The sequence below is a fragment of the Lithobates pipiens genome, unplaced genomic scaffold (genome assembly GCF_037356315.1).
Source record: "Lithobates pipiens isolate NorthernLeopardFrog02 unplaced genomic scaffold, aLitPip1_a1.2 Scaffold_23, whole genome shotgun sequence".
In the NCBI taxonomy this organism is placed as follows: Eukaryota; Metazoa; Chordata; class Amphibia; order Anura; family Ranidae; genus Lithobates; species Lithobates pipiens.
In genome coordinates, this window is record NW_027507785.1 from 290,009,602 (window position 1) to 290,036,642 (window position 27,041).

The 27,041-nt window shown below is 45.8% G+C and overlaps 1 protein-coding gene across 1 annotated transcript in view; it reads left to right on the forward strand.

Moving 5' to 3' along the window:
* Positions 1-3,817: 3,817 nt before the first annotated feature.
* LOC143926509 (cytochrome P450 4B1-like) overlaps positions 3,818-27,041 on the forward strand; it is a 55,200-nt gene continuing 31,976 nt past the window's right edge. Inside the window, exons 1-4 of the mRNA XM_077450301.1 lie at positions 3,818-4,086; positions 8,337-8,481; positions 10,767-10,811; positions 23,389-23,516. Coding sequence (XP_077306427.1) covers positions 3,898-4,086; positions 8,337-8,481; positions 10,767-10,811; positions 23,389-23,516 — 507 coding nt within the window. The 5' untranslated portion in view covers positions 3,818-3,897. The remainder of the gene's footprint in view (positions 4,087-8,336; positions 8,482-10,766; positions 10,812-23,388; positions 23,517-27,041) is intronic.

The following is a 27,041-nucleotide window of genomic DNA, read 5'->3' on the forward strand; positions in this document are numbered from 1 at the left end:
AACTATTTTCATATTACTGGATTTAGTAACACTTTAACCTTAGATTGTGGGAAGAGTTCTTTGCTGTTAGAGCAGTATAAATGTAGAGCTCCTTCCCCCAGGATGTGGTACTTTCTGAAAGTGTTGACAGCTTCAAAGAACTTTAGATATCTTCCTCAGGAAGCAGAATATACAGGGCTGTATGGATTGGTATAAAATACAAAAATCATACACATAGGTCGAACTGGATGGACCTGTGTCCATTGTAAACTACACTATATTGTGAAAAGTATTGGGGCACCTACCTGCCTTTACACACACATGAACTTTAATGGAATCCCAGTCTTAGTCCATAGGGTTCAATATTGAGTTGGTCCACCCTTTGCAGTTATAACAGCTTCAACTCTTCTGGGAAGTCTGTCCACAAAGTTTTAGGAGTGTCTGTGGAAATGTTTGACCATTCTTCCAGAATCGCATTTGTGAGGTCAGGCACTAATGTTGGATGAGAAGCCCTGGCTCATGGTCTCCGCTCCAATTCATCCCAAAGGTGTTCTGTTTGGTTTAGGACAGGACTCTGTGATGGCCAGTCAAGTTCCTCCACCCCAAACTCCCTCACTCACATCTTTATTGACCTTGCTTTTTGCACTGGTGCGCAGTCAGGTTGAAACAGGAAGGGGCCATCCCCAAACTGTTCCCACAAAGTTGGGAGTAGAGGTGAGCTCAGGCATGTTCACACGGTCCACATGCAGAGCCGGCCAGGAAGTCGGCGCAGCGCTGTGCTAATCACAGGCAGTAAGACATTACCTGATCTCTGCAGTCGCACATCTGGAAATGTCTCACTGCCTGTGATTAGCGCAGCGTTGAGCCGACTTCCTGGCGGGCTCTACACGTGGACCATGCAAACACGCCTGAGCTCATCCTTAGTTGGGAGAATGAAAGTGTCCAAAATATCTCAGTATGATAACACCTTAAAGCGGGAGTCCGCCGTTTTTTTTTTTTTAAAAAGCCAGCAGCTACAAATACTGCAGCTGCTGACTTTTAAAATAATGACACTTACCCGCCCAGTGCGCCCGCGATGTCGACACCCGAAGCCGATCTCTCGATCGTCTCTCGGGTGCTGCCGCCGCCATCTTGGGTATGGGAATCAGGAAGTGGAGCCTTTCGGCTTCATTTCCCGGTTCCCTACTGCGCATGCGCGAGTCGCGCTGCGCAATAAGGATGGTCCCCACTGTCTCTGGGATCCGTGTGTTTCCCAGCAGGCAGCGGGGGACCTTCGGAAAGGGGCGTAGATTCTGCGGAAAGGGGCGTGGCTTCTGCAGAATCTACGCCGGAAGTGGGTGCAGATACCTGTACTGTGCAGGTACCTGCACCCCCCTCCCCCCTGAAAGGTGGCAATTGTAGCGCCGGAGGGGGGGAGTGTTCCAATGAGCAGAAGGTCCACTTTAGGATGGACCTCCGCTTTAAGAGTTCCCTTCACTGGAACTAAGGGGCCAAGCACAACCCCTGAAAAACAACCCAACACCATAATCCCCCCTCCACCAAATGATTTGGACCAGTGCACACCCACAAGACACACATATAAAATGAAACAAATATTCAGCAAATAATATAATGCATCATATGCACGATAAATCAATCTATAATGATGAAGCGTGCAAAAAATAAAAAATGTAAAAAATAAAATACCCGCCACCCAGCTAACACATTTAAATATATGGAAGCAGAGGGGCAAACACATATAAAAAAATAAGTCCACTCCACTAATTCAGAGTACAATAATGTGAACTAGTCCCACTTCACCAAGCAGATCCTCATTCAGAAATGCCAGTGAATTTACAGTAATAGGCACCACCGTGTTCCACCACCACCATCAGGCATGCTCACCTTATCCTCTGGTCCATATAACAGGTCGACATGCTCTCAACAGCATCAGCATCAAAGCATTAACCCTAACACTCCACTTCCCCACAGGTACCAGATTTAAAAGCTCACTCCAAATGGTACATGCTCATGGAATCGATTACACAAGTGTCATCATTATTGATTGATTGATTTTCAATTTGATGCATTATATTATTTGCTGAATATTTGTTTCACCTCATATGTGTCTTGTGGGTTGGCGAGTGTTTACATGAAGTTGATTTATTCATGCTATACCTTTTTATATTCATTAGTTTCACTATTGAGAGTGACCTTTTTTGATATATTTCTTTTTATTTGCACATTTTTTTATCATAGCGCTGTATGGTGTTAGTGTTTATTTTTTTTCATGTACTGTATTTATTTGCTGAAGTTTATTAGTGAATATACATTTAAATTGAGTTTCTAGCAGAACAACACTATTCTACATTTAAAGTGGTTGTAAACCCTTACAAACCACTTTGACCTACAGGTAAGCCTAGATTAAGGCTTACTTGTAGGTCCAAGAAATATCTCCTAAACCTATACGGTTTAGGAGATATTTACAAAAAGACAGCGGCGCACAGGCGCACTGAGCAGGCCGCAGATCACGGCGATATGCCGCTCGTGTCTGCTCCCTGCGCATGCGCAGGAGTGATGTCATCACGGCTCTGGTGAATCACAGCGCCGGAGCAGCGAGACCCGGATAAGGTTGGCACCTGTCCAGGATTCACCCGGACAGTTCGAGGTTGGAATCATTTGTTCGGGGTTCAGACCGCCTGAAACCCAGACACATTATATAGACTGGACTATGGCTTCCCAGCAGGGTTGCTGGCTGCAGTTGTCTAAGCTAAGAGTGTCTGTTACACTCTTTCACACTGCCCAAAGCCAACACTTACAACCCCCCCCCCCCCCAAACACACACACAGATGGGAGAGGAGAGAGGGCTCGACCTGCACCTCTTCCCCCCACCCCTACCCCTCTGTATCTGCCCACAATCCCTGGCGCTGCGCCTCAGAAAAGGAAAGTTTGGTCCAGAAATTTGAATCCAGCAGCCTCAGATACATCTGGATTAGAGATGCTGACTGCCAAGGGGTGAGTGAGCTCACCATCCATCCCTGTCTGTGACTGAAGTCTCCCCTCTTCTCTCTCCTGCCTCTGAGTGAGTACACTAAGTCAAATCAGGGTTTTCAGAGCACTCCTTACATCAGAGTTCCCCTTCCCCTACAACAGAAGCCAGTGTTTCCCCTAAAATCAGGGTCCCCAGAGGATGTGGGAATTATGTTAGAGTCCCCAGAGTTCTCCCTTACATCAGAGTCTGCAGGGTCCCCCCTTACAGCGAAAGTGAGCTCTACGGGTTCAGATGTAAAAGGGAAACTCTGTGGACTCTGATGTGAAGGGGGACTTTTGTTATTAACTTCATACGATTAGAATTGTTATTTAATAGCAAAATATATGTATAGTTTACACTATATAAAAAAAAAAAAAATCATGCGCTGCTAAAGTGTTCGGGTTTGACTTGAAGAAAAGGTGGCAATCCTAGACGCGGAAGTCACAGGATACATGGCAGCGGCGAAGATGAAGAAGGAGGACCGGTTCGGGGGTTTCGTTCTCAGGTAAGTTATTCATAATGAGCTAGTATGCTATGCATACTAGCTCATTATGCCTTTGCCTTACAGGTTGCATTTAAAAAAAAAAATAGCCTTTACTTCCTCTTTAATTCAGTTAAAAATTATTTTTTTTACGTGAATCTGGCCTTTACCAGTCCGGTAAAAATAATTCTGCTGAATACTGTGATTTAATATACTCCATTGCTTGTTTTCTCTTTCTTCCTCTTATCTCTCTCATACCTGCTGCACTCGATGTCTGTATATGATTGTCAGGGAAGTCACAGCCTCCTGCAGGATTTATCCACCTCCTTTGCACATTGTCCTATCCATTGCATTTGTGAAGACATGCCTTCTCCTGACAATGTGATTTGACATTAGTACAGAGATCAGTGAACTGTACATTTCCAGCATGGCGTCCTCTATATTTGGATTGCCCTCTCTGAGTTTTTCAGATATATTTTACTGGGTTGCCTGGCTGTGTGTCTTCTATCTCCTATATAAAGCTTATTCATTACACCTGAGAAGGAAGCAGCTGCTGAAAATTTTTCGTTCTTTTCCAGGTCCTGAGACGCACTGGCTGTATGGCAATACGCATGTGGTAAGGCGCTGTTATGCTTATCTTGACAATAATTTAAGTTTAACTTTGGGAACCTGTCTTAAAGTGTAATTTTCATTTTTTTTTATGCAATAACCACAAATTAAATGTTACCTCTATAGAACTCCGCACAGGGTGTGCCGTATGTGTCTGGGCACACCCTAATCATCTAGTACACATTAGCATTGTTGCGTTTGTGTGCTGGTGGGCAGATGGGAAAGATCTCCCTCTTACCCACTCTGCCATAAGAAAAGTGCCTACGCAGTTCTCTTTCACTGTGCCAGCAGAGAGATTAACCTCCCTGGCGGTATGATTCAGTCTGGATTTAGGTGCTGAAAGCGGTACAATTATTTTGCATGGAAATTTGGCGTTTTATATTGTAGTCCTGTAATTCTTAGGAATAACTCTCTTAAATCTGTTCAAACCAGAGTCTAGCAGACATCCCGGGTATGATAAAGTTTATAATATAATAAATAATAATAAAAATTATTCAATAATGTAATCAAATCCTAAAACACTGAAAAAGGGACACTTTTTGGTTGCTATGGACAATCTCCAAATTCCAGGCAGAAAAAACAGTATTTATAATATAAAAGTGCATGCAGGGCACTGCACAGACCACTAGGGACAAAGGGGGTGTGTATTTTTTAATACAGTACTGTAATCTGTAAAATCATCTTCCTTCCCAGCCCAATTTTCAGCTTTCATCGCTCTAGCGCTTTCAGTGACAATTGCGCGGTCATGCTACGCTGTACCCAAATGAAATTGTTATCATTTTGTTCGCACAAATAGAGCTTTATTTTGGTGTTATTTATTCACGACTCCGTTTTTTTTTTTTTTGCGATATAAGCGCAAAAAAAGCGGAAATTTGGGAAAAAAACAATATTTTCTTTTTTCTATTTGAAAAGAAATCCAATAAAATCAAATTTTGTCATAAATTTAAGCCAAAATGTATTCTGCTACATGTTTTTGGTAAAAAAAATTCCGTTAAGTGTATAATAATTGGTTTGTGTGATCACGGACATATGTACGCAAATGATCATGTACATATGTGTGCAGGTGATCACGTACATATGTGTGCAGATAATCATTGGGACATGTGATTTTAGTGGGACATATGTGGGGGACATGTTTTTATTATTAGGGACATGTGTTTTTATTATTTGGGGACATGTATGTTTTGGGGACATGTGTGTTTTGGGGACATATGTGGGGACTGTGTTTGTACTGTGTGGTGTGTTGTGTGTTTACACTACACTGATGATCAGTGAGTAAAAAGCTGTAAAAAGCAGCCCATACTCACTGATCATCAGCCGGCTGCAGCGTTCTGCTCTCCTCTCCTCAGCGGTGACTTCCATGTGAGGAGAGGAGAGCCGATTGCCTAGCAACCGGCTGTTTGTTTACATCACATGACGGCCGTGATTGGACACGGCCATCATGTGATCAGGAGGGCCAATCACAGAGCCCTCCTGCCGATCTGAGATGTGCCGTGTCCGGGTGACACGAGCACATCGGGATTGCGCCGCTGCGCGGGCGCGCGCGCGATCCCGCTACTCCTGAAGGACGTTCCTGAACGTCCTATCAGGAGTAGACGGCTCCCACCCGGCCGTATATATGCATTGGCCGGGTGGGAAGTGGTTAAAAACTGTTCTAAGATTGTTCCATAGGAGACAGTAATTCTACACATGCAGATGTGGTGTCTTGCTGCATGCCTTTCCCTGCAGGTCTACCTGCAGAAGTCTCGGACTCTGCCAATTAACAATGCAACTACCTAAGGGTGTCCTGGCCCTAAACCCTCTCATACAGTTCTGTTCTAGAAATAAAATCTCTTTGCATTCAAGAAGTGTCTGGCACTCATGAATCTACCTTGCACTACACCCACTATGCATTACAACCCACTCTATATGGATGTATGTCAGTAGCTCTTGACTCTGGAGGTTCTCATTAGACTAAAGCCCCATACACACGATCGGACTTTGTACAAACTTTTCCGTGGACTTTTGTACAAAGGGCGTGGTCCACAAGTTTGTATTGCATACACACGGTCGGACTTTTTGACAACAAACACGAACGTAATGACGTCACAACGTACTGACGCCGCTTCAAAAGAGGACGTTCAATGACTCCAGCGCCACCTTTGGTCAACTTCTGTATTGTAGTCTGATCTTTTGCATTGGTTCTGAGCATGCGTGTTTGTACCTTGTACAAAAGTCCGATGCTTTTGCGTACACACGGTCGGACTTTGCTCCATCGGACTTTTGTTGCCAGAAAGTTTGTCCGTTCGCACAGCTAACAAAAGTCCGATGAAAACAGAAAAAGTTTGTCCGATGGAGCGTACACACAGTCGGATGTTGCTCCAAAACAGCTAATTTGCATGTTTGTTGTCAAAAAGTCCGACCGTGTGTACGGGCCTTTAGGGAGGCCTGGGATATTGCTACACAGAGATGAACCAGATTTTGCACCATGCAGTTTTAGTAAATAACCCACTATGTGAACAAGGGGAGATGAGGGGCAGGAAAATGGTGGATCTCCTTTTGTTCATTAACAGAATGACCCAGTACATTTAAAAGTAAAATAAAGCTACCCTGCAAAATTAGATAATATATATATTTGCATTGCTGCTAGATCTATATGTTAAAAACCCAGTGTTGTTGATCCCCTGCAGCAGCAAATATCTAACACATCTAGCGGTGTCAAATACTTGCTCCCTCTTAGCTTGTACATCATGTAATAATGTACCAGCCCACAGGTGGAAGGAAAAGGTACACACCCAGAAGTATTGGATACCTGCAGCAGATAGGGATCAACAACATGGAAGATGTTTAACATGTAGCACCGGCTCCTGACGAGCATGCACTCTGTGTTTTTTTTTTTCAATTTAATGTTCCTAAAACCACAGTTGGATTTTAGGTTTAATTATGTCAAATTATGGTTTCAGTACCAGTCTAGCTGGATTGCACTGGGTTCTCCTTGGCCATAAGTGTCGCTCTCACCACTGGCAAGTGTGAGAAAGCAGTTCAGCTGGGCGTATTGAGTGCCATTCTTTCTTGGAACCAGCCCAGTGGGTGTGTCATCCTGCTGTGCATTCTGGGAGAGGGTATTTTCACGTGCTTCTGGGTTCCGGTCTAGAAGATCTTTCTCTCTGTTTGGTCCTGGTCCTCCTGACCAGCCCCCATGGCTCTCATGGCCTGGGGTGCGGATCCATCCAATTCTGAGTCTCAGGGCTGGATAGCTTGAGGCAAAGTAACTGAGAGGAGGATTCAAAGGTGGTCCGGTGCCGTCTCATCTGTGGAGAGGCCCTGCAACTGGAGAAGCACCCAGGGGAGGACTCTTCGTGAGAAGGCCATGCATGAGGCTGGCTTCTCAGAAGGAGCCTGGAGGCTCAGTTGAAGGACACTAAGTGGATCTACACCCATATGGTATCGCCGGACCGGCTGCAAGATACTGGTACCATATGATAGCTCTCTAAGTTTACCTATGTCCCTCCGTTACATCCAAGTCTGTGGCAGAGACTTTGTTCAAGTGTTCTGCATTCAAGTCTGTGGCAGAGACTTTGCTTTACTTAAACACTCTATCGGCTGTTAGGCCTAGTGAGAGGAGGTCTATCCGGTAGCTGTGAGAATCCAGTTGTGAGCGGTAATTCTCTGGATTTCTATAGTGAGAGACTTCCTATCTTTTACAGTTCCAAAGGTACCTGAACTGCCTTCCTAATCCTCTACCCTTCATTGAGAAACTGTTTTACCTATCTTTTCAAATAAATATCCTAAAAAGAGGATCCAGTGTCAGTTTCTACAATTCTTTGGGCCATCTACCTCGGGAAACCCCTAGGCGTACACGACCTCAAGAAGGTAACGGTAAGCCTAACAAAATCAGCCGCTCCTTCGGGCTCAGAGCTACAAACACATGGGCCACCTGAGAGGTATATTTCATCTTACAGGATGGCTTTATTTAACGTTTGGCTCTATAGTGATAGGGTCACATTAACAATGTAAAAGTTGAACCTGGCTTCCAGTTATGGCAATGCGTCCGGCGCCTTGCATGGAGATTAGGGGGGGCGGCGACCCTTATGGAGCGGCCGCCGCTGGTAAGGAGTGCAGTTACTCTTTAAATAACCCAATGCAACCGTTTAGTGTTCATCTTCAAACTTTTAAGCAGTGCAGGATTCTTCAAGATAGTCTTCCAACAGATTCTATCATGCTTTATTTTCTCCATTGTCAAAAATTCCTTTTTTTTTTGTTTTTGTTTGCTCATAGTTTAAAAAAGATGGCACAGATTTGGACATTGTGGCTGGTTATGGTAGAAAATTTGAATATGCATTTCCCATGTGGCTTGGAAGATTCTTTGCTACTGTCACTATCTGTCATCCAGACTATGCAAAGGTCATTTTTTCCAGACAAGGTAAGTTCTTTTTGGCTCTTTTTTTTTTTTTTGTTGTTATAGAATTTAAATTTATAAAAATATAAAATTGTTCTTGAAAATGCCAGTGCTAATGATTTTAGTACTTTTGCAGACCATACATGGAGCAAATTTCTTTTCTGCAACCTCAGGTTGCAGGAAAGAAATGTGCTAAATTTCCCAATCAACACAGCGTTGACAGCAGAATCCCTCCCGCTGAGCCATTGTATTCTCACAGAGGAGGAAGTCGTTCCCATCAGGAGAAGATGGTGATTGTTGCTAGCTGCTATACCAGCCCGTAGCAATAATTGTGTGTAAAATCAGGCAGGCTGGTTGTACCCAAGTTGATCGATCAGCTTGGTCCATTCAGCCTGCTCATATATGGTTCAAATCTTGTCCAGTTCCTGCTGAAACAGCTGAGATTTGAACTGTGTATGGCAGGCCTTTGAGTTTCTTCTCTAAAGCCAGTGTGCACCAAGTCAAGTCGGAACTCCCAATCTACAAACTTGTTCCTGGTTAGCAACTCAGAAAGTCATTAGCTCAAAAGCCATTAGCTCAAAAAGACAGTCAACTAGCATTTTCAGGAGTGGTCAACAATGACAGTCTGGATATTTCTATCACTATAGTTTCTCTTTATAGAGAATCATTGCTGACCTCTTATGAAGATTTAGAGTATCTGTTGGATGTGTATTGCTGTCTGTGACCTAGTTCATCAAGGACACAAGGCTAAATAAATGGAAATATAAGATTTGTTTCACTTTTATCACCTTCCTAGTTAGCCAGCGTTTGGATCTATTGTAATCAGTTGAGCAACTTGTAATTGCTTTGGGCTGTTCTGAGTTTCACAGGATTTGGGTTTGACTGCTTCCCCCTGCCTTCTGGAGAGTACTGGAATGCAGTTGGCTGGGAGAGTCAAATCTATAGTCTGAATATGTATGTGGTCCCATATAATTCCTGGGGGAGGGTCCCCAGTAGGTGGCTGAGAGAGTGCCGAAATGGTTTTAGGCCTAGAGCAGAGGGGTTCTTGCCCAGGAGAAGATGTCAGCCTCAAAGGCCACTGCCCTTCTGGGCAGTCCCACTGTGCTTCTTCATATGCTCATCGAGGTCCCAGCTGTGTGCGGCTATTCTACTGAACTTTGATTGAGCTGATCAAGGGATTTATCTGGAGATCTTGTCTGAAGAATTCACAGGAGACTTGTCTGGCTGATATTGGAAGGAGGCATCCAAATATTAAAGGACAATGGTGAGTACAGACTGCTGTGTGAGACTCAATGACTGTGTGCTGCCGCTATCCCTCTGGAATCCATGTCAGGTGGACATTTCTTATGGTGCCCCTGTGTAGCTCAGTGCGTCTTTTGCTGGTGCAAGGACTGTACTCAGATTCTTTATGGGGAAGATGGGTATCCTCAGGTTACAAGATTTAATAAAGCATCAAAAAAAGCTACCCCAGGGCTAATTATTGAGCTAGAAAAGTGACTGAGACTGTGTGCCCAGCTGCTAGACCACCATCTTGGCAAAGAACATTGGGACCAGTCAGCGGGCACTTTTGGGTGTGAGCGCTGTACTTATTCCAATGACAGTGATGGCCGCTGTCCAAGATGAGATAACACATTAACAATTTTCTTCCTGATGAGTCTCTGACAGGATATTAGGGGGGATATTTTCAAGTAGAGCGACGGGCAGAATTAAAAACCCAACAGAGGTCCTATCCCTTTCCCATTCAAAAACAAGAGGGAATGCTTTGGCTGGAGTTTCACAGTTTAAAGTATTTAGGATTTATTGTGGGTTGTATGCATGAATGCCTCCTTATGCTTTTAGACACATACGCTGCAATTACGGTTTTACTTTCCTCTGCAGATCATTTGTCCCTGATTTTATTTATTTATTTTACCTTTCCCCTCATTTTATCCTACCCTACGATGTTCATTACCACTTGTTAAAAAGGCAGATATCACCTCATACATTTTTAAAACTGAATAATTGAGTCGGGAAGCCAGGTACATTTTTCACAAGCTTGATAGAAGGACATACATGTTTAATTATCAGTTATCTAATACTCTTCACTCATTTACAATCCTTGTACTTTAATCTTCTGAAATAAAAAAAACGTAGAAAAAAAAAAAAGGGGACCAAAACAATTTCTATGATGGACTCTAAAAGCATAAAAATATCCAACTTGCCCTATTTTTGGTTCTGCAATTTTTCCCCTTGAATGGAGAACCTGGAACTGCTCAGTGCTCTATGTGACCTATACACAGAATTATCACGCTCTGTTTTTTTTCTTACAGATCCAAAGGATAACTTTATCTATAACCTCCTCACCCCATGGATTGGTATGTAACAGCTTTCTTATCATCAGCTAACATTAGATTAGGATCTTCATACGTGTGTGTGTGTGTGTATGTGTGTCAGGGGTGGACTGATACAGGGGGGCGTGGAGGACACTGGGGGATGTCGTAGAGGGCGCAGAGAAGACACTGGGGGATGTCGTAGGGGGCGCAGAGAAGACACTGGGGGATGTCGTAGGGGGCGCAGAGAAGACACTGGGGGATGTCATAGGGGGCGCAGAGAAGACACTGGGGGATGTCATAGGGGGCGCAGAGGACACTGGGGGATGTCGTAGGGGGCGCAGAGAAGACACTGGGGGATGTCGTAGGGGGCGCAGAGAAGACACTGGGGGATGTCGTAGGGGGCGCAGAGAAGACACTGGGGGATGTCGTAGGGGGCGCAGAGAAGACACTGGGGGATGTCATAGGGGGCGCAGAGAAGACACTGGGGGATGTCATAGGGGGCGCAGAGGACACTGGGGGATGTCGTAGGGGGTGCAGAGGACACTGGGGGATGTCGTAAGGGGCGCAGAGAAGACACTGGGGGATGTCATAGGGGGCGCAGAGAAGACACTGGGGGATGTCATAGGGGGCGCAGAGAAGACACTGGGGGATGTCGTAGGGGGCGCAGAGAAGACACTGGGGGATGTCGTAGGGGCACAGAGGACACTGGGGGATGTCGTAGGGGGTGCAGAGGACACTGGGGGATGTCGTAAGGGGCGCAGAGAAGACACTGGGGGATGTCATAGGGGGCGCAGAGAAGACACTGGGGGATGTCATAGGGGACGCAGAGAAGACACTGGGGGATGTCATAGGGGGCGCAGAGAAGACACTGGGGGATGTCGTAGGGGTCGCAGAGAAGACACTGGGGGATGTCGTAGGGGGCGCAGAGAAGACACTGGGGGATGTCGTAGGGGGCGCAGAGGACACTGGGGGATGTCTTAGGGGGCGCAGAGGACACTGGGGGATGTTGTAGGGGGCACAGAGGACACTGGGGGATGTCATAGGGGTCGCAGAGAAGACACTGGGGGATGTTGTAGGGGGCGCAGAGAAGACACTGGGGGATGTCATAGGGGGCGCAGAGGACACTGGGGGATGTCGTAGGGGTCGCAGAGAAGACACTGGGGGATGTTGTAGGGGGCGCAGAGAAGACACTGGGGGATGTCATAGGGGGCGCAGAGAAGACACTGGGGGATGTCGTAGGGGGCGCAGAGGACACTGGGGGATGTCGTAGGGGGCGCAGAGGACACTGGGGGATGTCGTAGGGGGCGCAGAGAAGACACTGGGGGATGTCATAGGGGGCGCAGAGAAGACACTGGGGGATGTCATAGGGGGCGCAGAGAAGACACTGGGGGATGTCGTAGGGGTGCAGAGGACACTGGGGGATGTCGTAGGGGGCGCAGAGGACACTGGGGGATGTCGTAGGGGGCGCAGAGAAGACACTGGGGGATGTCGTAGGGGGCGCAGAGAAGACACTGGGGGATGTCGTAGGAGGCGCAGAGAAGACACTGGGGGATGTCGTAGGGGGCGCAGAGAAGACACTGGGGGATGTCGTAGGGGGCGCAGAGAAGACACTGGGGGATGTCATAGGGGGCGCAGAGAAGACACTGGGGGATGTCGTAGGGGGCGCAGAGGACACTGGGGGATGTCGTAGGGGGCGCAGAGGACACTGGGGGATGTCGTAGGGGGCGCAGAGGACACTGGGGGATGTCGTAGGGGGCGCAGAGAACACAGGGATTTCGTAGGGGGTGCAGAGGACACTAGGGGATGTCGTAGGGGGCGCAGAGGACACTGGGGGATGTCGTACGGGTCGCAGAGGACCCGGGAGGACGCTGAGGACACGGGGACGCCTTGGAGGACGCTGGGGTGCCTGAGGGGTGCGGAGGACTCTGGGGGGCACAAAGGACGCTGGGATGACTGGGGGGTGTGGAGGACACAGGGGGTGCCTGGGGGGGGGGGGGCGGGGGTGAGGACATGTCCTCTGTGTGCCATCACTTTGATTTGGGGGATAAGCGGATTTGTCCCCCCCCAGCACAAATCCTCTCCCCCTCCTCTGCCATCACTTCTCCATGTGTGCTGTCCCCCTCCTCTGTATCTATCAATAAACAATCAGCCAGCTCTAGGAGTGCAATGTGCCCCCTCCGCTATCCTGTCTATGAAAACACCGGAGCTGAGGAGGAGAAGGAGGAGGAGGAGGGGGAGGTCATCAGTGGCTCGATGCAGTATGCTGTGTGCAGGCTATCAGCGTAGCCCGGGCCCCCTACATCTGTACTGGCTGCCTGCCTCCCACTTGATGCCTGTAATAATACCTCCCACAGCGCACTGCTCCTCACTGGCCCCTCCTCTCTTCTTGTCTGTCCCTGGTGATGTCATGTACAAGCACCTGGGGTGGATGGAAGGGAAGGAAGGCGGGCGGGGAGCAGCGTGCTGTGAGAGGTATTATTACAGTCGCTTCCCGTCCTACACTGCCTATGTTGCAGAGCCTTTCATGGGGCCCCCTAATGGCCTTGGGCAGTGCCGATGGGTCAGTCGGCCCCTGGTATATATACATATAGTACCTCACAAAAGTGAGTACACCCCTCACATTTTTGTAAATATTTTATTATATCTTTTCATGTGACAACACTGAAGAAATGACACCTTGCTACAATGTAAAGTAGTGAGTGTACAGCTTGTATAACAGAATTTGCTGTCCCCTCAAAATAACTCAACACACAGCCATTAATGTCTAAACCACTGGCAACAAAAGTGAGTACACCCTTAAGTGAAAATGTCCAAATTGGGCCCAATTAGCCATTAGCCATGTGAATGGGGAGCAGGGGTGTAAAATTTGGTGTCATCGCTCTCACTCTCTCATACTGGTCACTGGAAGTTCAACATGGCACCTTATGGTAAAGAACCCTCTGAGGATCTGAAAAAAAAAGAATTGCTCTACATAAAGATGGGCTAGGCTATAAGAAGATTGCCAAGACCCTGAAACTGAGCTGCACCATGGTGGCCAAGACTACACAGTGGTTTAACAGGGCAGGTTCCTCTCAGAACAGGCCTCACCATGGTCAACCAAAGAAGTTGAGTGTACGTGTTGGGCATCATATCCAGAGGTTGTCTTTGGGAAATAGATGTATAAGTGCTGCCAGTATTGCTGCAGAGGTTGAAGTAGGGGCGGATCTGGGGGGGGGGAATTTGCCCCCCCCCCCCCGAGAAATTAGTGACAGGCAGGCGGGTGGATCAGTCAGCGGGCCGATGAGAGGATCAGTTAGCGGGGCTGGCGAGTGAGCCGGCAAATCAGTTAGCGGCCAGCGAGTGGATCAGTCAATGTGCCAGCGGGTAAGTGGCCCAACAGGTCAGTCGGCAGGTGGGCGGGCGGGGGAGCAGAGATATAACATCATCTCTCATGCCCGCCCTGCATCACCGCTCTCCTGCCCTCACTGTGCAGCCACGGGCAATAGAGAGATTACATCATCTCTCTGCTGCCTGCCTTCACGCTGGGACACAGCAAGTGAGAATCTGCACCATGTAGCTGTAGCAGACAAGTGACACAGCAAGTGACAATCTGCATCTGGTGGTAAGGTGACGTAGCAAATGACAATCTGCAACGTATGGCAGGTGGCGTGACAATCCGCACCTTGTAGCAGGCAAGTGAAAATCCGAAACATGTGGCAGGTGACGTGGCAAGTGACAATCTGCATCAGGTAACGTGGCAAGTGACAATCTGCATCTGGTGACAAGTGACAATCCGCAACGTGTGGCAAGTGACAAGCCGCACCTTGTTGCAGGCAAGTGACACAGCAAGTGACAATCCGCAAGGTGTGGCAGGTGATGTGACAATCCGCATCGTGTGGCAGGGGACGTGGCAAGTGACAATCCGCAACTTGTGGCAGGTGACGTGGCAAGTGACAATCTGCATCAGGTAATGTGGCAAGTGACAATCTGCATCTGGTGACAAGTGACAATCCGCAACGTGTGGCAAGTGACAAGCCGCATCTTGTTGCAGGCAAGTGACACAGCAAGTGACAATCCTCAACTTATGGCAGGTGGCGTGGCACGTGGGAATCAGCATCTGGTGGCAGGAGACTTGGCAAGTGACAGACTCAGGGCTCTCACTGATTCTGCATTAGGGTGAGTTGAACTATTTTATATTAAAATGAAATAATAGAAATAATGCGTTTCAATCATCCTGACACCATAACAACCATGGTGTCATGATGATTGAAGCGGCAACACCAGCCGTTTCCCTGATTAACTTGCCTGCAAAAAAATTTATTTTCTGGCAGTGCCCCTCCCGAAACTAGACTCTGGATCCACCCCTGAGTTTAAGGGGTGGGGGGGTCAGCCTGTCAGTGCTCAGACCATACGCCGCACACTGCATCAAATTGGTCTGCATGGCTGTCGTCCCAGAAGGAAGCCTCTTCTAAACATGATGCACAAGAAAGCCTGCAAACAGTTTGCTGAAGACAAGCATACTAAGGACATGGTTTACTGGAACCATGTCCTGTTGTCTTATGAGACCAAATAAAATGTATTTGGTTCAGATGGTGTCAAGCGTGTGCAGCGGCAACCTGGTGAGGAGTACAAAGACAAGTGTGTCTTGCCTACAGTCAAGCACAGTGGTGGGAGTGTCATGGTCTGGGGCTGCATGAGTGCTGTCGGCACTGGGATGCTACAGTTCATTGAGGGAACCATGAATGTACTGTGACATACTGAAGCAGAGCATGATCCCCTCCCTTCAGAGACTGGGCCGCAGGGCATTTCTCCAACATGATAATGACCCCAAACACACCTCCAAGGTGACCACTGCCTTCCTAAAGAAGGTAGGGTAAAGGTGATGGACTGGCCAAGCATGTCTCCAGACCTAAACCCTATTGAGCATCTGTGGGGCATCCTCAAAAGGAAGGTGGAGGAGCACAAGGTCTCTAACATCCACCAGCTCTGTGATGTCATCATGGAGGTGTGGAAGAGGACTCCAGTGACAACCTGTGAAGCTCTGGTGAACTCCGTGCCCAAGAGGGTTAAGGCAGTGCGGAAAAATAATGGCGGCCACACAAAATATTGACTCTTTGGCCCAATTTGGACATTATCACGTAGGAGTGTACTCACTTTTGTTTCCAGTGGTGTAGACATTAATGGCTTTATCTTGAGTTATTTTGAGTGGACAGCAAATTTACACTGTTATACAAGCTGTACACTCACTACTTTACATTGTAGCAAAGTATAATTTCTTCAGTGTTGTCACATGAAAAGATACCATATTTACAAAAATGTGAGGAGTGTACAAACTTTTGTGAATACTGTACATGTGTAAGAAACCATTAAGGGCCCCCCCTTTTTTTTTCCCAACATATAAAACGGTAAAATATTTCAACTTTCCATAATTATCAACAGAGCAGGGCCCTTTACATCGATCCCGGGGCCCTTTATTGCTGTTGTGGGGTCCTTTATTATGGTCCCACAGTGGGACCCTTTCACATGTTCTGCAGTGGGCACCATTCCTGTTGTCTTGGGACCTCCCCCCCATGGTGTCAGAACACCAGGGCCTGATCGCAAGTGCAACCTTTGTGACCCTGGTAATTCCGCCGCTGTTAATTCTGTACATTCCTGCATGTTGCTTACGAACTCTTCACATCAGTCAGTTGCGTTTTTAAAAGTCTTGCTTGCTACATTTTTGGTGCATGTTTAACCACTTAAGGACCGCCGTATTGCCAATGTACGTCAACACAATGGCACAGGCAGGCACAAGCACGTACATGTACGTGCCTGTCTTCCAGCGGGTGGGGGGTCCGATCGGACCCCCTCCCGCTGGATACGGCGGTCCGTTTCCCTCCGGGAGCGTTCCGTGATGAGGGGATGGCCGTTGGTTTTCGGCCACCCCCTCTGGATCGCTCCTGGCCAATGAGAAGCTTCCTCCCACTGTGTATTGTTTACACAGGAAGGAGGAAGTGATGTCATTCTCCTCGGGGCGGTCTTTTACGAGGAGAAGACACAAAGTAAGTGTGCACCAACACTACACTGACATGTAGGTACACACAGGCACACAAACCCCCCCCCCGATTCGCCCCCCGATAGCGCTAGGTACCCCGATATACTACCCAATAATGGTTTTAACCCCCTGATTGCTGCTAGTTAACCCTTTCACCCCCTTTTGCCAGTGTCACTAAGCGATCATTTTTCTGATCGCTGCATTAGTGTCCGTAGGTAGCTAGTTATTTTTTTAGGTTCACCGCCAGGTTTTTATAGCGCTAGGTACCTCGATATACTACCCAATTATGGTTTTAACCCCCTGATTGCCGCTAGTTAACCCTTTCACCCCCTTTTGCCAGTGTCACTAAGCGATCATTTTTCTGATCGCTGCATTAGTGTCGCTACTGTCGCTAGGTAGCTAGTTATTTTTTTAGGTTCACCGCCAGGTTTTTATAGCGCTAGGTACCCCCATATACTACCCAATTGCCCCTAGTTAACCCTTTCACCAGCGATCACAGTATAAGTGTCACTGGTGACGCTGGTTAGCCAGTTAGTTATTTAGGTTCCCCGTCAGGTTTTTATATAGCGCCAGGGACCCCCATATACTACCTAATAAAAATTTGAACCCCCTGATTGCCCCTAGTTAACCCTTTCACCACTGATCACCATATAAGTGTTACGGGTGACCCTGGTTAGTTTGTTTTTTATAGCATCAGGGCACCCACCATTTATTACCCAATAAAGGTTTAACCCCCTGATCACCCGGCGGGTGATATCAATTAGGTTTTAGGGTCAGGGTCTGCGTCGCCCCAGGCAGCGCTACGTTAGTGCCAGTACCGCTAACACCCACACGCAAAGCATAAACCTCCTGTGGTATAGAATCTGAACAGATCAATATCTGATCTGATCAGATCTATACTAGCGTCCCCAGCAGTTTAGGGTTCCAAAAAAACGCATTGTTAGCGGGATCAGCCCAGATACCTGCTAGCACCTGCGTTTTGCCCCTCTGCCCAGCCCACCCAAGTGCAGTATCGATCGATCACTGTCACTTACAAAACACTAAACACATAACTGCAGCGATCGCAGAGTCAGGCCTGATCCCTGCGATCGCTAACAGTTTTTTTGGTAGCATTTTATATTTAAATCCGGAAGGCAGTGCTTGGTTTTCGGGGGCCCATACGTGGCTAGGCTCCCAAAAAGTCCCCCACATGTGGTATCCCCGTACTCGGGAGAAGCAGCAGAATTTATTTTGGGGTGTAATTTGACTTATGCCCATAGCATGTGTGAGCAATATATCATTTAGTGACAACTTTGTGCAAAAAAAAAAGTTTGTAATATTCCCGCAACTTGTGGCAAAATATAAAATATTCCATGGACTCAACATGCCTCTCAGTAAATAGCTTGGGGTGTCGACTTTCCAAAATGGGGTCATTTTGGGGGGTTTTGTGCTATTTTGGCATTTTATGGCCTTCGAAACTGTGATAGGTAGTGAGGAGTAAAATCTAAAATTTACACCCTTAGAAATCCTGAAGGTGGTGATTGGTTTTCGGGGTGCCGTGCGCGACTAGACTCCCAAAAAGTCCCACACATGTGGTATCCCCATACTCGGGAGAAGTAGCGGAATATATTTTGGGGTGCAATTCCACATATAACCATGGCATGTGTGAGCAATATATCATTTAGTGACAACTTTTTGTAAAAAAAAATTTTTATTTATTTTTTGTCATTATTCAATCCCTTGGGACAAAAATAAATAAATATTCAATGGTCTCAACATGGCCCTCAGCAAATAGCTTGGGGTGTCTACTTTCCAAAATGGGGTCATTTGGGGGGGGTTTTGTGCCATCTTGGCATTTTATGGCCTTCAAAACTGTGATAGGTAGTGATAGGTAGTGAGGAGTAAAATAAAAAAATGTATGCCCTTAGAAATCCTGAAGGCGGTGCTTGGATTTAGGTGTCCCGTACGCGGCTAGGCTCCCAAAAGGTCCCACACATGTGGTATCCCCGTACTCAGGAGAAGCAGCAGAATGTATTTTGGGGTGTCATTTCACATATGCCCATGGCATGTGTGAGCAATATATCATTTAGTGACAACTTTTTGTAAAAAAAAAATTTTTTATTTTTTTTTGTCATTATTCAATCCCTTGGGACAAAAAAAAAAATATTCAATGGTCTCAACATGGCCCTCAGCAAATAGCTTGGGGTGTCTACTTTCCAAAATGGGGTCATTTGGGGGGGTTTTGTGCCATCTTGGCATTTTATGGCCCTCAAAACTGTGATAGGTAGTGAGGAGTAAAATAAAAAAATGTATGCCCTTAGAAATCCTGAAGGCGGTGCTTGGATTTCGGGGTCCCGTACGCGGCTAGGCTCCCAAAAAGTCCCACACATGTGGTATCCCCGTACTCAGGAGAAGCAGCAGAATGTATTTTGGGGTGTCATTTCACATATGCCCATGGCATGTGTGAGCAATACATCATTTAGTGACAGCTTTTTGTAAAAAAATTTTTTTTTTTTTTGTCATTATTCAATCCCTTAGGACAAAAAAAAAAAATATTCAATGGGCTCAACATACCCATCAGCAATTTCCTTGGGGTGTCTACTTTCCAAAATGGGGTTATTTGGGGGGGGTTTGTACTGCCCTGCCATTTTAGCACCTCAAGAAATGAGATAGGCAGTCATAAATTAAAAGCTGTGTAAATTCCAGAAAATGTACTCTAGTTTGTAGACGCTATAACTTTTGCGCAAACCAAAAAATATACGCTTATTGACATTTTTTTTACTAAAGACATGTGGCTGAATAAATTTTGCCCTCAATGTATAACTAAAATTTAGTTTATTCGATTTTTCTTATAACAAAAAGAAGAAAATATCTTTTTTTTTCAAAATTTTCGCTCTTTTTCCATTTATATCGCAAAAAATAAAAATCGCAGAGGCAATCAAATACCATCAAAAGAAAGCTCTATTTGTGGGAAGAAAAGGACGCAAATTTAGTTTGGGTGCAATATTGCATGACCGCGCAATTACCAGTTAAAGCAGCGCAGTGCGAAATTGGAAAAAGACCTCTGGTCCTTAAGGTGTTTATTGGTCCGGGGCTGAAGTGGTTAAAACTTCAGTCTATTGAGAACATATAAAAAATGCACCTGTGCTTCAGTTTTTTTTTTTATTTGCATGCCCTTTATTTGCAAGCACAGGCTGATGTCAGGCAACCAAAAAAATGCACAGAAAAAAAACGCATATGCATTTTTTTTTTTATACTGCATTTTCGCATGCTCGGAAACAATTTGACGGATGCTCGGAAGCATTGAACTTCATTTTCTCAGCTCGTCGTAGTGTTGTACGTCAACGCATTCTTGACGGTCGAAAGTTCAGCAAACTTTGTGTATAGGCAAGTCAAGCTTGAGCGGAATCCCGTCGGAAAAACCATCCAAGATTTTTCCGCTGGAAAATCCGCTCGTGTGTATGCTGCATAAGCGTCACATGATCTGTCATTACATATACACACCTTTTTTGAAAGGCCCCAGAGGCTGCAACACCTAAGCAAGAGGCACCACTAACCAAACACTGCCATGAAGACCAAGGAACTCTCCAAACAAGTAAGGGACAATGTTGTTGAAGTACTAGTCAGGGTTAGGTTATAAAGAAAAATATCCAAATCTTTGATGATCCCTAGGAGCACCATCAAATCTATCATAACTAAATGGAAAGAATATGGCACAACAGCAAACCTGCCAATAGACAGCCGCACACCAAAACTCACGGACCGGGCAAGGAGGGCATTATTCAGAGAGGCAGCACAGAGACCTAAGGTGACCCTGGAGGAGCTGGAGAGTTCCACAGCAGAGACTGGGGTATCTGTACACAGGACAACAATAAGCTGTACGCTCCATAGGGTTAGGCTTAATGGCAGAGTGGCCAGAAGAAAGCCATTACTTTCAGCAAAAACAAAATGGCACGTTTTGAGTTTATGAAAAGGCATGTGGGAGACTCCCAAAATGTATGGAGGAAGGTGCTCTGGTCTGATGAGACTAAAATTGAACTTTTTGGTCATCAAAGAAAACGCTATGTCTGGCGCAAACCCAACACATCACACAAAGAACACCATCCCCACTGTGAAACATGGTGGTGGCAACATCATGCTGTGGGGAGGTTTTTCAGTAGTCTGGACTGGGAAACTGGTCATAGTTGAGGGAAAGATGGATGGTGCTGAATACAGGGATATTCCTGAGCAAAACCTGTAGCACTCTGTGTGTGATTTGAGGCTAGGACGGAGGTTCACCTTCCAGCAGGACAATGACCCAAACACATTGCTAAAGCAACACTTGAGTGATTTAAGGGGAAACATGTAAATGTGTTGGAATGGCCTAGTCAAAGCCCAGACCTCAATCCAATAGAAAATCTGTGGTCAGACTTAAAGATTGTTGTTCACAAGCGCAAACCATCCAACTTGAAGGAGCTGGAACAGGAGGAATTGGCAAAAATCCCAGTGGTAAGATATGGCAAGCTCATACAGACATATCCAAAGCGTCTTAGAGCTGTGATAGCCGCAAAAGGTGGCTCTACAAAGTATTGACTTCAGGGGGTGAATAGTTATGCACATTGACCTTTTTCTGTTATCTTGTCCTATTTGTTGTTTGCTTCACAATAAAAAAAAAAAAAACTTGTGGGCATGTCCTTTAAATTGATGCAAATCCTCAAACAATCCATGTTAAATTCCAGCTTGTGAGGCAACAAAACACGAAAAATGCCAAGGGGGGGGGGGGGGGGGGGTGAATACTTACAAGCACAGTTGAGCAACTGCCATCATTTTGTGTCTACTTCCAATATACTTTTATCCTTAAAGCTTGTTGGGGGTCTCTATATGGTATTTTTCACACATATGGCTCTATGGTCCCGGTACCTCAGTAGTGTGATGAATGTACTGTATGCAATAGTGGGTGCCTTGGAGTTTGACAATGTTGTCATCATATCCACAGTGGAAACTTTTCATGGGGGGCTTTGCGTTTAAATTTAAATTAAAAATAAAAATAAAAAATTAATTCTGTGAAATAAATGGTATACTTGTAATCAGCAGACCATTTGACTATATCCTATCTTTTGTATTGTGTTGTATTTTTGATAATATCTGCAAAATTCTGACTCTCAACTGCTGTAATTTATATTCTCTACATCAAGGTCAATTAGGGTTCCTCCAGAGGTTGCTAGGGGTTCCTTGAGCAATGAGCAATTTCTACATTTTAGCTAAGTTCCCACTGACACCATTGGTCCATTTAGCTATCTGTAAGGAGGTAATTCCTCCCAATGAAATGTAAGGAACATTGTTTCCATTGACTATCACACTAATGTACTGTAACATGAGTTGTAGAAATATAAATATTTAGCAGGGGTTCCCCCCGAAACAGGAAAGTTATTTCAAGGGTTCATCTGTGTTGAAAAGGTTAACCACTTAAGGACCGCCTCACGCCGATGTACGTCGGCAGAATGGCAGGGCTGTGCACAAGCACGTACCTGTACGTTGCTTTTTAAGTGCCCAGCCGGCGGCGCGCTCCCGGCACGATCCTGAGCTCTGTGACCGTGGCTGCGGGATCAGCGGACCCAATCGCCGCTGGTGTCCCACGATCGGGTCACAGAGCTGAAGAACGAGGAGAGATCTGTGTAAACAAACTTCTCCCCATGCTTCCTAGTGTGGCTGTCACTGATCATCTGTTCCCTTTTATAGGGAAGGACGATCAGTGACGTCACACATGCCAGGCCACGCCCCCCTACAATAAAAAAAAACACATAACGTCATACATAACACCTACACTGCCCCCTAGTAGTTAACTCCTTCACTGCCAGTGTCATTTACACAGGAATCAGTGCATTTAAATAGTACTGATTGCTGTATAAATGACAATGGTCCCAAAAATGTGTCAAAAATGTCCGCCATAATGTCGTAGTCACAATAAAAATTGCCAATCGCAAAAAAGTAAAAAAAAAATATTAATAAAAATGCTATAAAACTATCCCCTATTTTGTAAAAGCTATAACTTTTGCGCAAACCAATCAATAATAATATTTTTTTTTTTTACCAAAAATATGTAGAAGAATACGAATCGGCCTAAACTGAGGAAAAAAATGTTTTTTCGTTTATAGCCCAAAAAATAAAAAACCCAGAGGTGATCAAATACCACCAAAAGAAAGCTCTATTTTGTGGGAAAAAAGGACGGCAATTTTGTTTGGGAGCCATGTCGCACAACCACGCAATTGTCAGTTAAAACGACGCAATGCCGAATCGCAAAAAGGGGCTTGGTTCTTTGGCTGCAAATTGGTCCGGGGCTTAAGTGGTTAAGAAAGACTGCTCTGCTTACACAAAGGCAAGTTCTCTTCCTTTTTTCAAAAGTCTCCCCTTTGCAAGTGGTGACAAGGCATGAAGTTTCTCCCTTACCACTTGACTTAACCCCGTAAATGCTATACTATCATTCCACAAGGGCATTCATTGTATGCAGTTGAGAGGCGGTTGAGGCACGGCCCCCTAGACTTGCATTGAGTTTGGTAGCCGTAACACCTGCCAAGTACAACATGTACTGTACATGTAACTCTTATGCATTTTTTGCTCTGATCCTTCTACTGTGCTTTTGTTATGCAGGGAAAGGATTATTGGTATTATCTGGTGCAAAGTGGTTCCAGCACCGCAAGCTGTTGACCCCGGGTTTCCATTATGATGTTCTGAAGCCATATGTGGGAGTGATGTCAGACTGCGCTAATGTGATGCTGGTAAGAAAGAATCAGTGCTGAGATATAGGCTGGCCCTGTAGAGGGTGAATAAGCAAGCTGTTGCCAATCATTTTCCCAGCTGATGAAGGTAAAGCTGACCTTAATAATCACATGTTAATTTTGCCTGTGCTGACCTCTCCCGGAAATGCTAGAGCCCTGGCTGTTATGCTGACCTAATGGTTTCTATATTTTATGAGTTGCTGACCCAGAGCTACTATGCAGCAATTTAAAGCTAAACTCTAGGCAGATAAAAAATACACATATTTGTGCAATTATATTTATTAAATAATTTAAAGGAGAAGCATGGGCAAAGCTTTTTTTGCCCTATTTTCCCTATAAATCACAGCCGTGCAGCTTGTTCGGCTGACGTCACTGGACTGGTAGCTGGCTCAGCCTCTCGGCTGCGCCGCTAAGAGCCTGAGCCAGCTTCTCCTTCCCCTCCCCATCCCAGTGCTCCAGTAAGTGCTGGAGGGGCAGAGCAAGGAGCCAGTGATTGACAGTCACCACAGTCTACTCTGAAATAAATCAAAAAAGCCTGGATCTACTGCTGGACTGACAATCAGTATAAGTACCTTTTTAGAAATGATCGCTCAACCAATCACCATATGCCATCCACATATGGTGCAGTCCATGTGACCGAAAATCATATGAAAAAGGGGGTGGAAGAAACCTACCAAGAAGGTCACCTATTTGGTACACCACAGTTGAATAAAGATGTACATTTTATTTATAGGAAAAGTATCATATTATATAAACCACCACAAAATTAGTGAAAAAATTGTCAAAATTACATTAAAAAAAGACAATGTTGTCTGAGGGAGGGTCGCAGCTCCGCTCGCATCTATTCACCCAGCAGTCACACTTCAATATGGTCTATAAGCTACTAGTAGTTGATTAATTACACAGCACTGTATGATCAATTAGGATTTGCATGGGACCATCTATAAACTGTGTATCTCCGGCGGGCGTGGTTGCGGGTACTAAAAAACGGTTTACACATTCGGGAACTGTAAGTTGTAAAGATAAAGTGAAAGTTCATGCAGATATTTCCTGCTGTTCTGATACTTGGTTCTCTGTGGCTTTAGGCTGTGACTGCAGGTTGTGCTTGGTCAGTTAGGCTAGTAATGACCTGTGTAAATCATTGTGTGAGCACCCTGCAATGCAAGGGTTCTGGAGGAATAGTTCATCACGGGAGGAAGATGATGGGAAAGGTTTCACTTAAGGGAGAGAGGGGGAGAAATCCAAGCCGCTCAGGCATAAACCATATAATGATCAACAAAGTTTAGATATCATCTCACCACCTCTGCCGTCTCCACTAGGACATCCACCGTTCACTCCCAGTTCTCCTCTGGTCTGCTAGAGCAGTAGAGATTCTAGATGCCAGTATAGCTAAATTGCAATGTGTCCATAGCCCAGGCATGTTTTCCAGGGGTCACTGTGCCTCCGCTTTGTAAAGCCATGTGAAGCTACTCATACTGCAAACTACAGCCACCCCTACGTCGCTGACGTGACGATGCGTTTCACCAGCCTATCATTGTTGGCTTCTTCAGAGCACCACTCTCTACTCTGCAGTGTTTGATCGCTCAGTTCCCAGTGCAGAGGCAGCAGGGTGACTCGGTTTGAGAGCGTTTTTTGCAAGACAAGCAACATTTTAAAATAACGTTTGACTTGATATACAAGCAATGTCTTGACATACAAGTAGCGTTATGTCACAACTGAGCATAAAAGAGAAGAGAGGCACCTCTAAGTTTATCAACATGGTTACATTTAACCACTTAAGCCCCGGACCAATTTGCAGCCAAAGGACCAGGCCCCTTTTTGCGATTCGGCACTGCGTCATTTTAACTGACAATTGCACGGTCCTGCGACATGGCTCCCAAACAAAATTGACATACTTTTTTCTCCCACAAATAGAGCTTTCTTTTGGTGGTATTTGATCACCTCTGCGTTTTAAATTTTTTGCGCTATAAACAAAAATAGAGCGACAATTTTGAAAAAAATGCTATAGTTTTTACTTTTTGCTATAATAAATATCCCCAAAAAATATCTAAAAATGTTTTTTTTCCTGTTTAGGCCGATGCATATTCTTCTACATATTTTTGGTAAAAAAAAATCACAATTAGCAATTTATTGATTGGTTTGTGCAAAAGTTATATCGTTTACAAAATAGGGGATAGTTTTATAGCATTTTTATTAATAATTTTTTTTTACTAGTAATGGCGACGATCAGCGATTTTTTTTTTTATTTTATTTTTTTTTTTTTTTATTGTGACTGCGACATTATGGCGGAAACATCAGACATTTTTGACACATTTTTAGGACCATTGTCGTTTATACAGCAATCAGTGCTATTTAAATGCACTGATTCCTGTGTAAATGACACTGGCAGTGAAGGAGTTAACCACTAGGGGACGAGAAGGGGTTATGTGTGACGTTATGTGTGTGTTTTTTTCTTGTAGGGGGCGTGGCTTGGCATGTGACGTCACTGATTGTCTGTTCCCTGTTATAGGGAAAGACGATCAGTGACAGCCACAGTAGGAAGCACGGGGAGAGGTTTGTTTACACAGACCTCTCCTCGTTCTTCAGCTCTGTGACACCAGCAGCGATCGGGTCCGTGGGTCCCGCGGCTGGGCAATTAAAGAGCAACGTACTTGTACCTGCTTGTGCCCTGCGTGCCATTCTGCCGACGTAAATGTGCAAGAGGCGGTCCTTAACCACTTGCCACCCGCCCATTGTCAAATGACTGCAGAAAAGTGGTTTCAAAATCCTGACTGGACGTCATAGACCGTTCTCAGGATTTTGAGCCGCTGCGCGCCCGCGGGGGCGCGCATCGCGGCGATCGTTGTTGCGGTGTGTCAGTCTGACAACCCGTTACTATGATCTCGGTAAAGAGTCTCCGACTGAGACTCTTTACCACATGATCAGCCGTGTCCAATCATGGCTGATCACAGTGTAAATAGGAAGAGCCGGTGATCGGCTTTTCCTCACTCGAGTCTGTCAGACGCGAGTAGAGGAGAGCCAATCAGCTGCACCTCTGACAAGGGGGTCTGTGCTGATCGATTATCAGCGCAGCCCCCCCGAGGATGCCCACACTGGACCACCAGGGACGCCACCAGACCACCAGGGATGCCCAGCACCAGGTGTGCCACCCTAGACCACCAGAGATGCCAGTCAGTGCCCACAATGGATGCCAATCAGTGCCCACAATGGGCATCACTGATTGGCATGCATTATTGTTTGGCACTGATTGGCATCCATCAGTACAATACACTGCCACCTATCAGTGCCCATCCGTGCCACCTATCAGTGCCCATCCGTGCCAACTATCAGTGCCCATCCATGCCCATCTGTGCCGCCTAGCCATGGCCATTCGTGCCGCCTATCCATGCCAATCTGTGCCAGCTATCAGTGCCAATTTGTTCCACCTATCAGTGTCCATCCGTGTCGCCCATCAGTGCCACCTATCAGTGCCACCTATCAGTGCCGCCTATCAGTGCCCATCAATGCCACCTCATCAGTGTCACT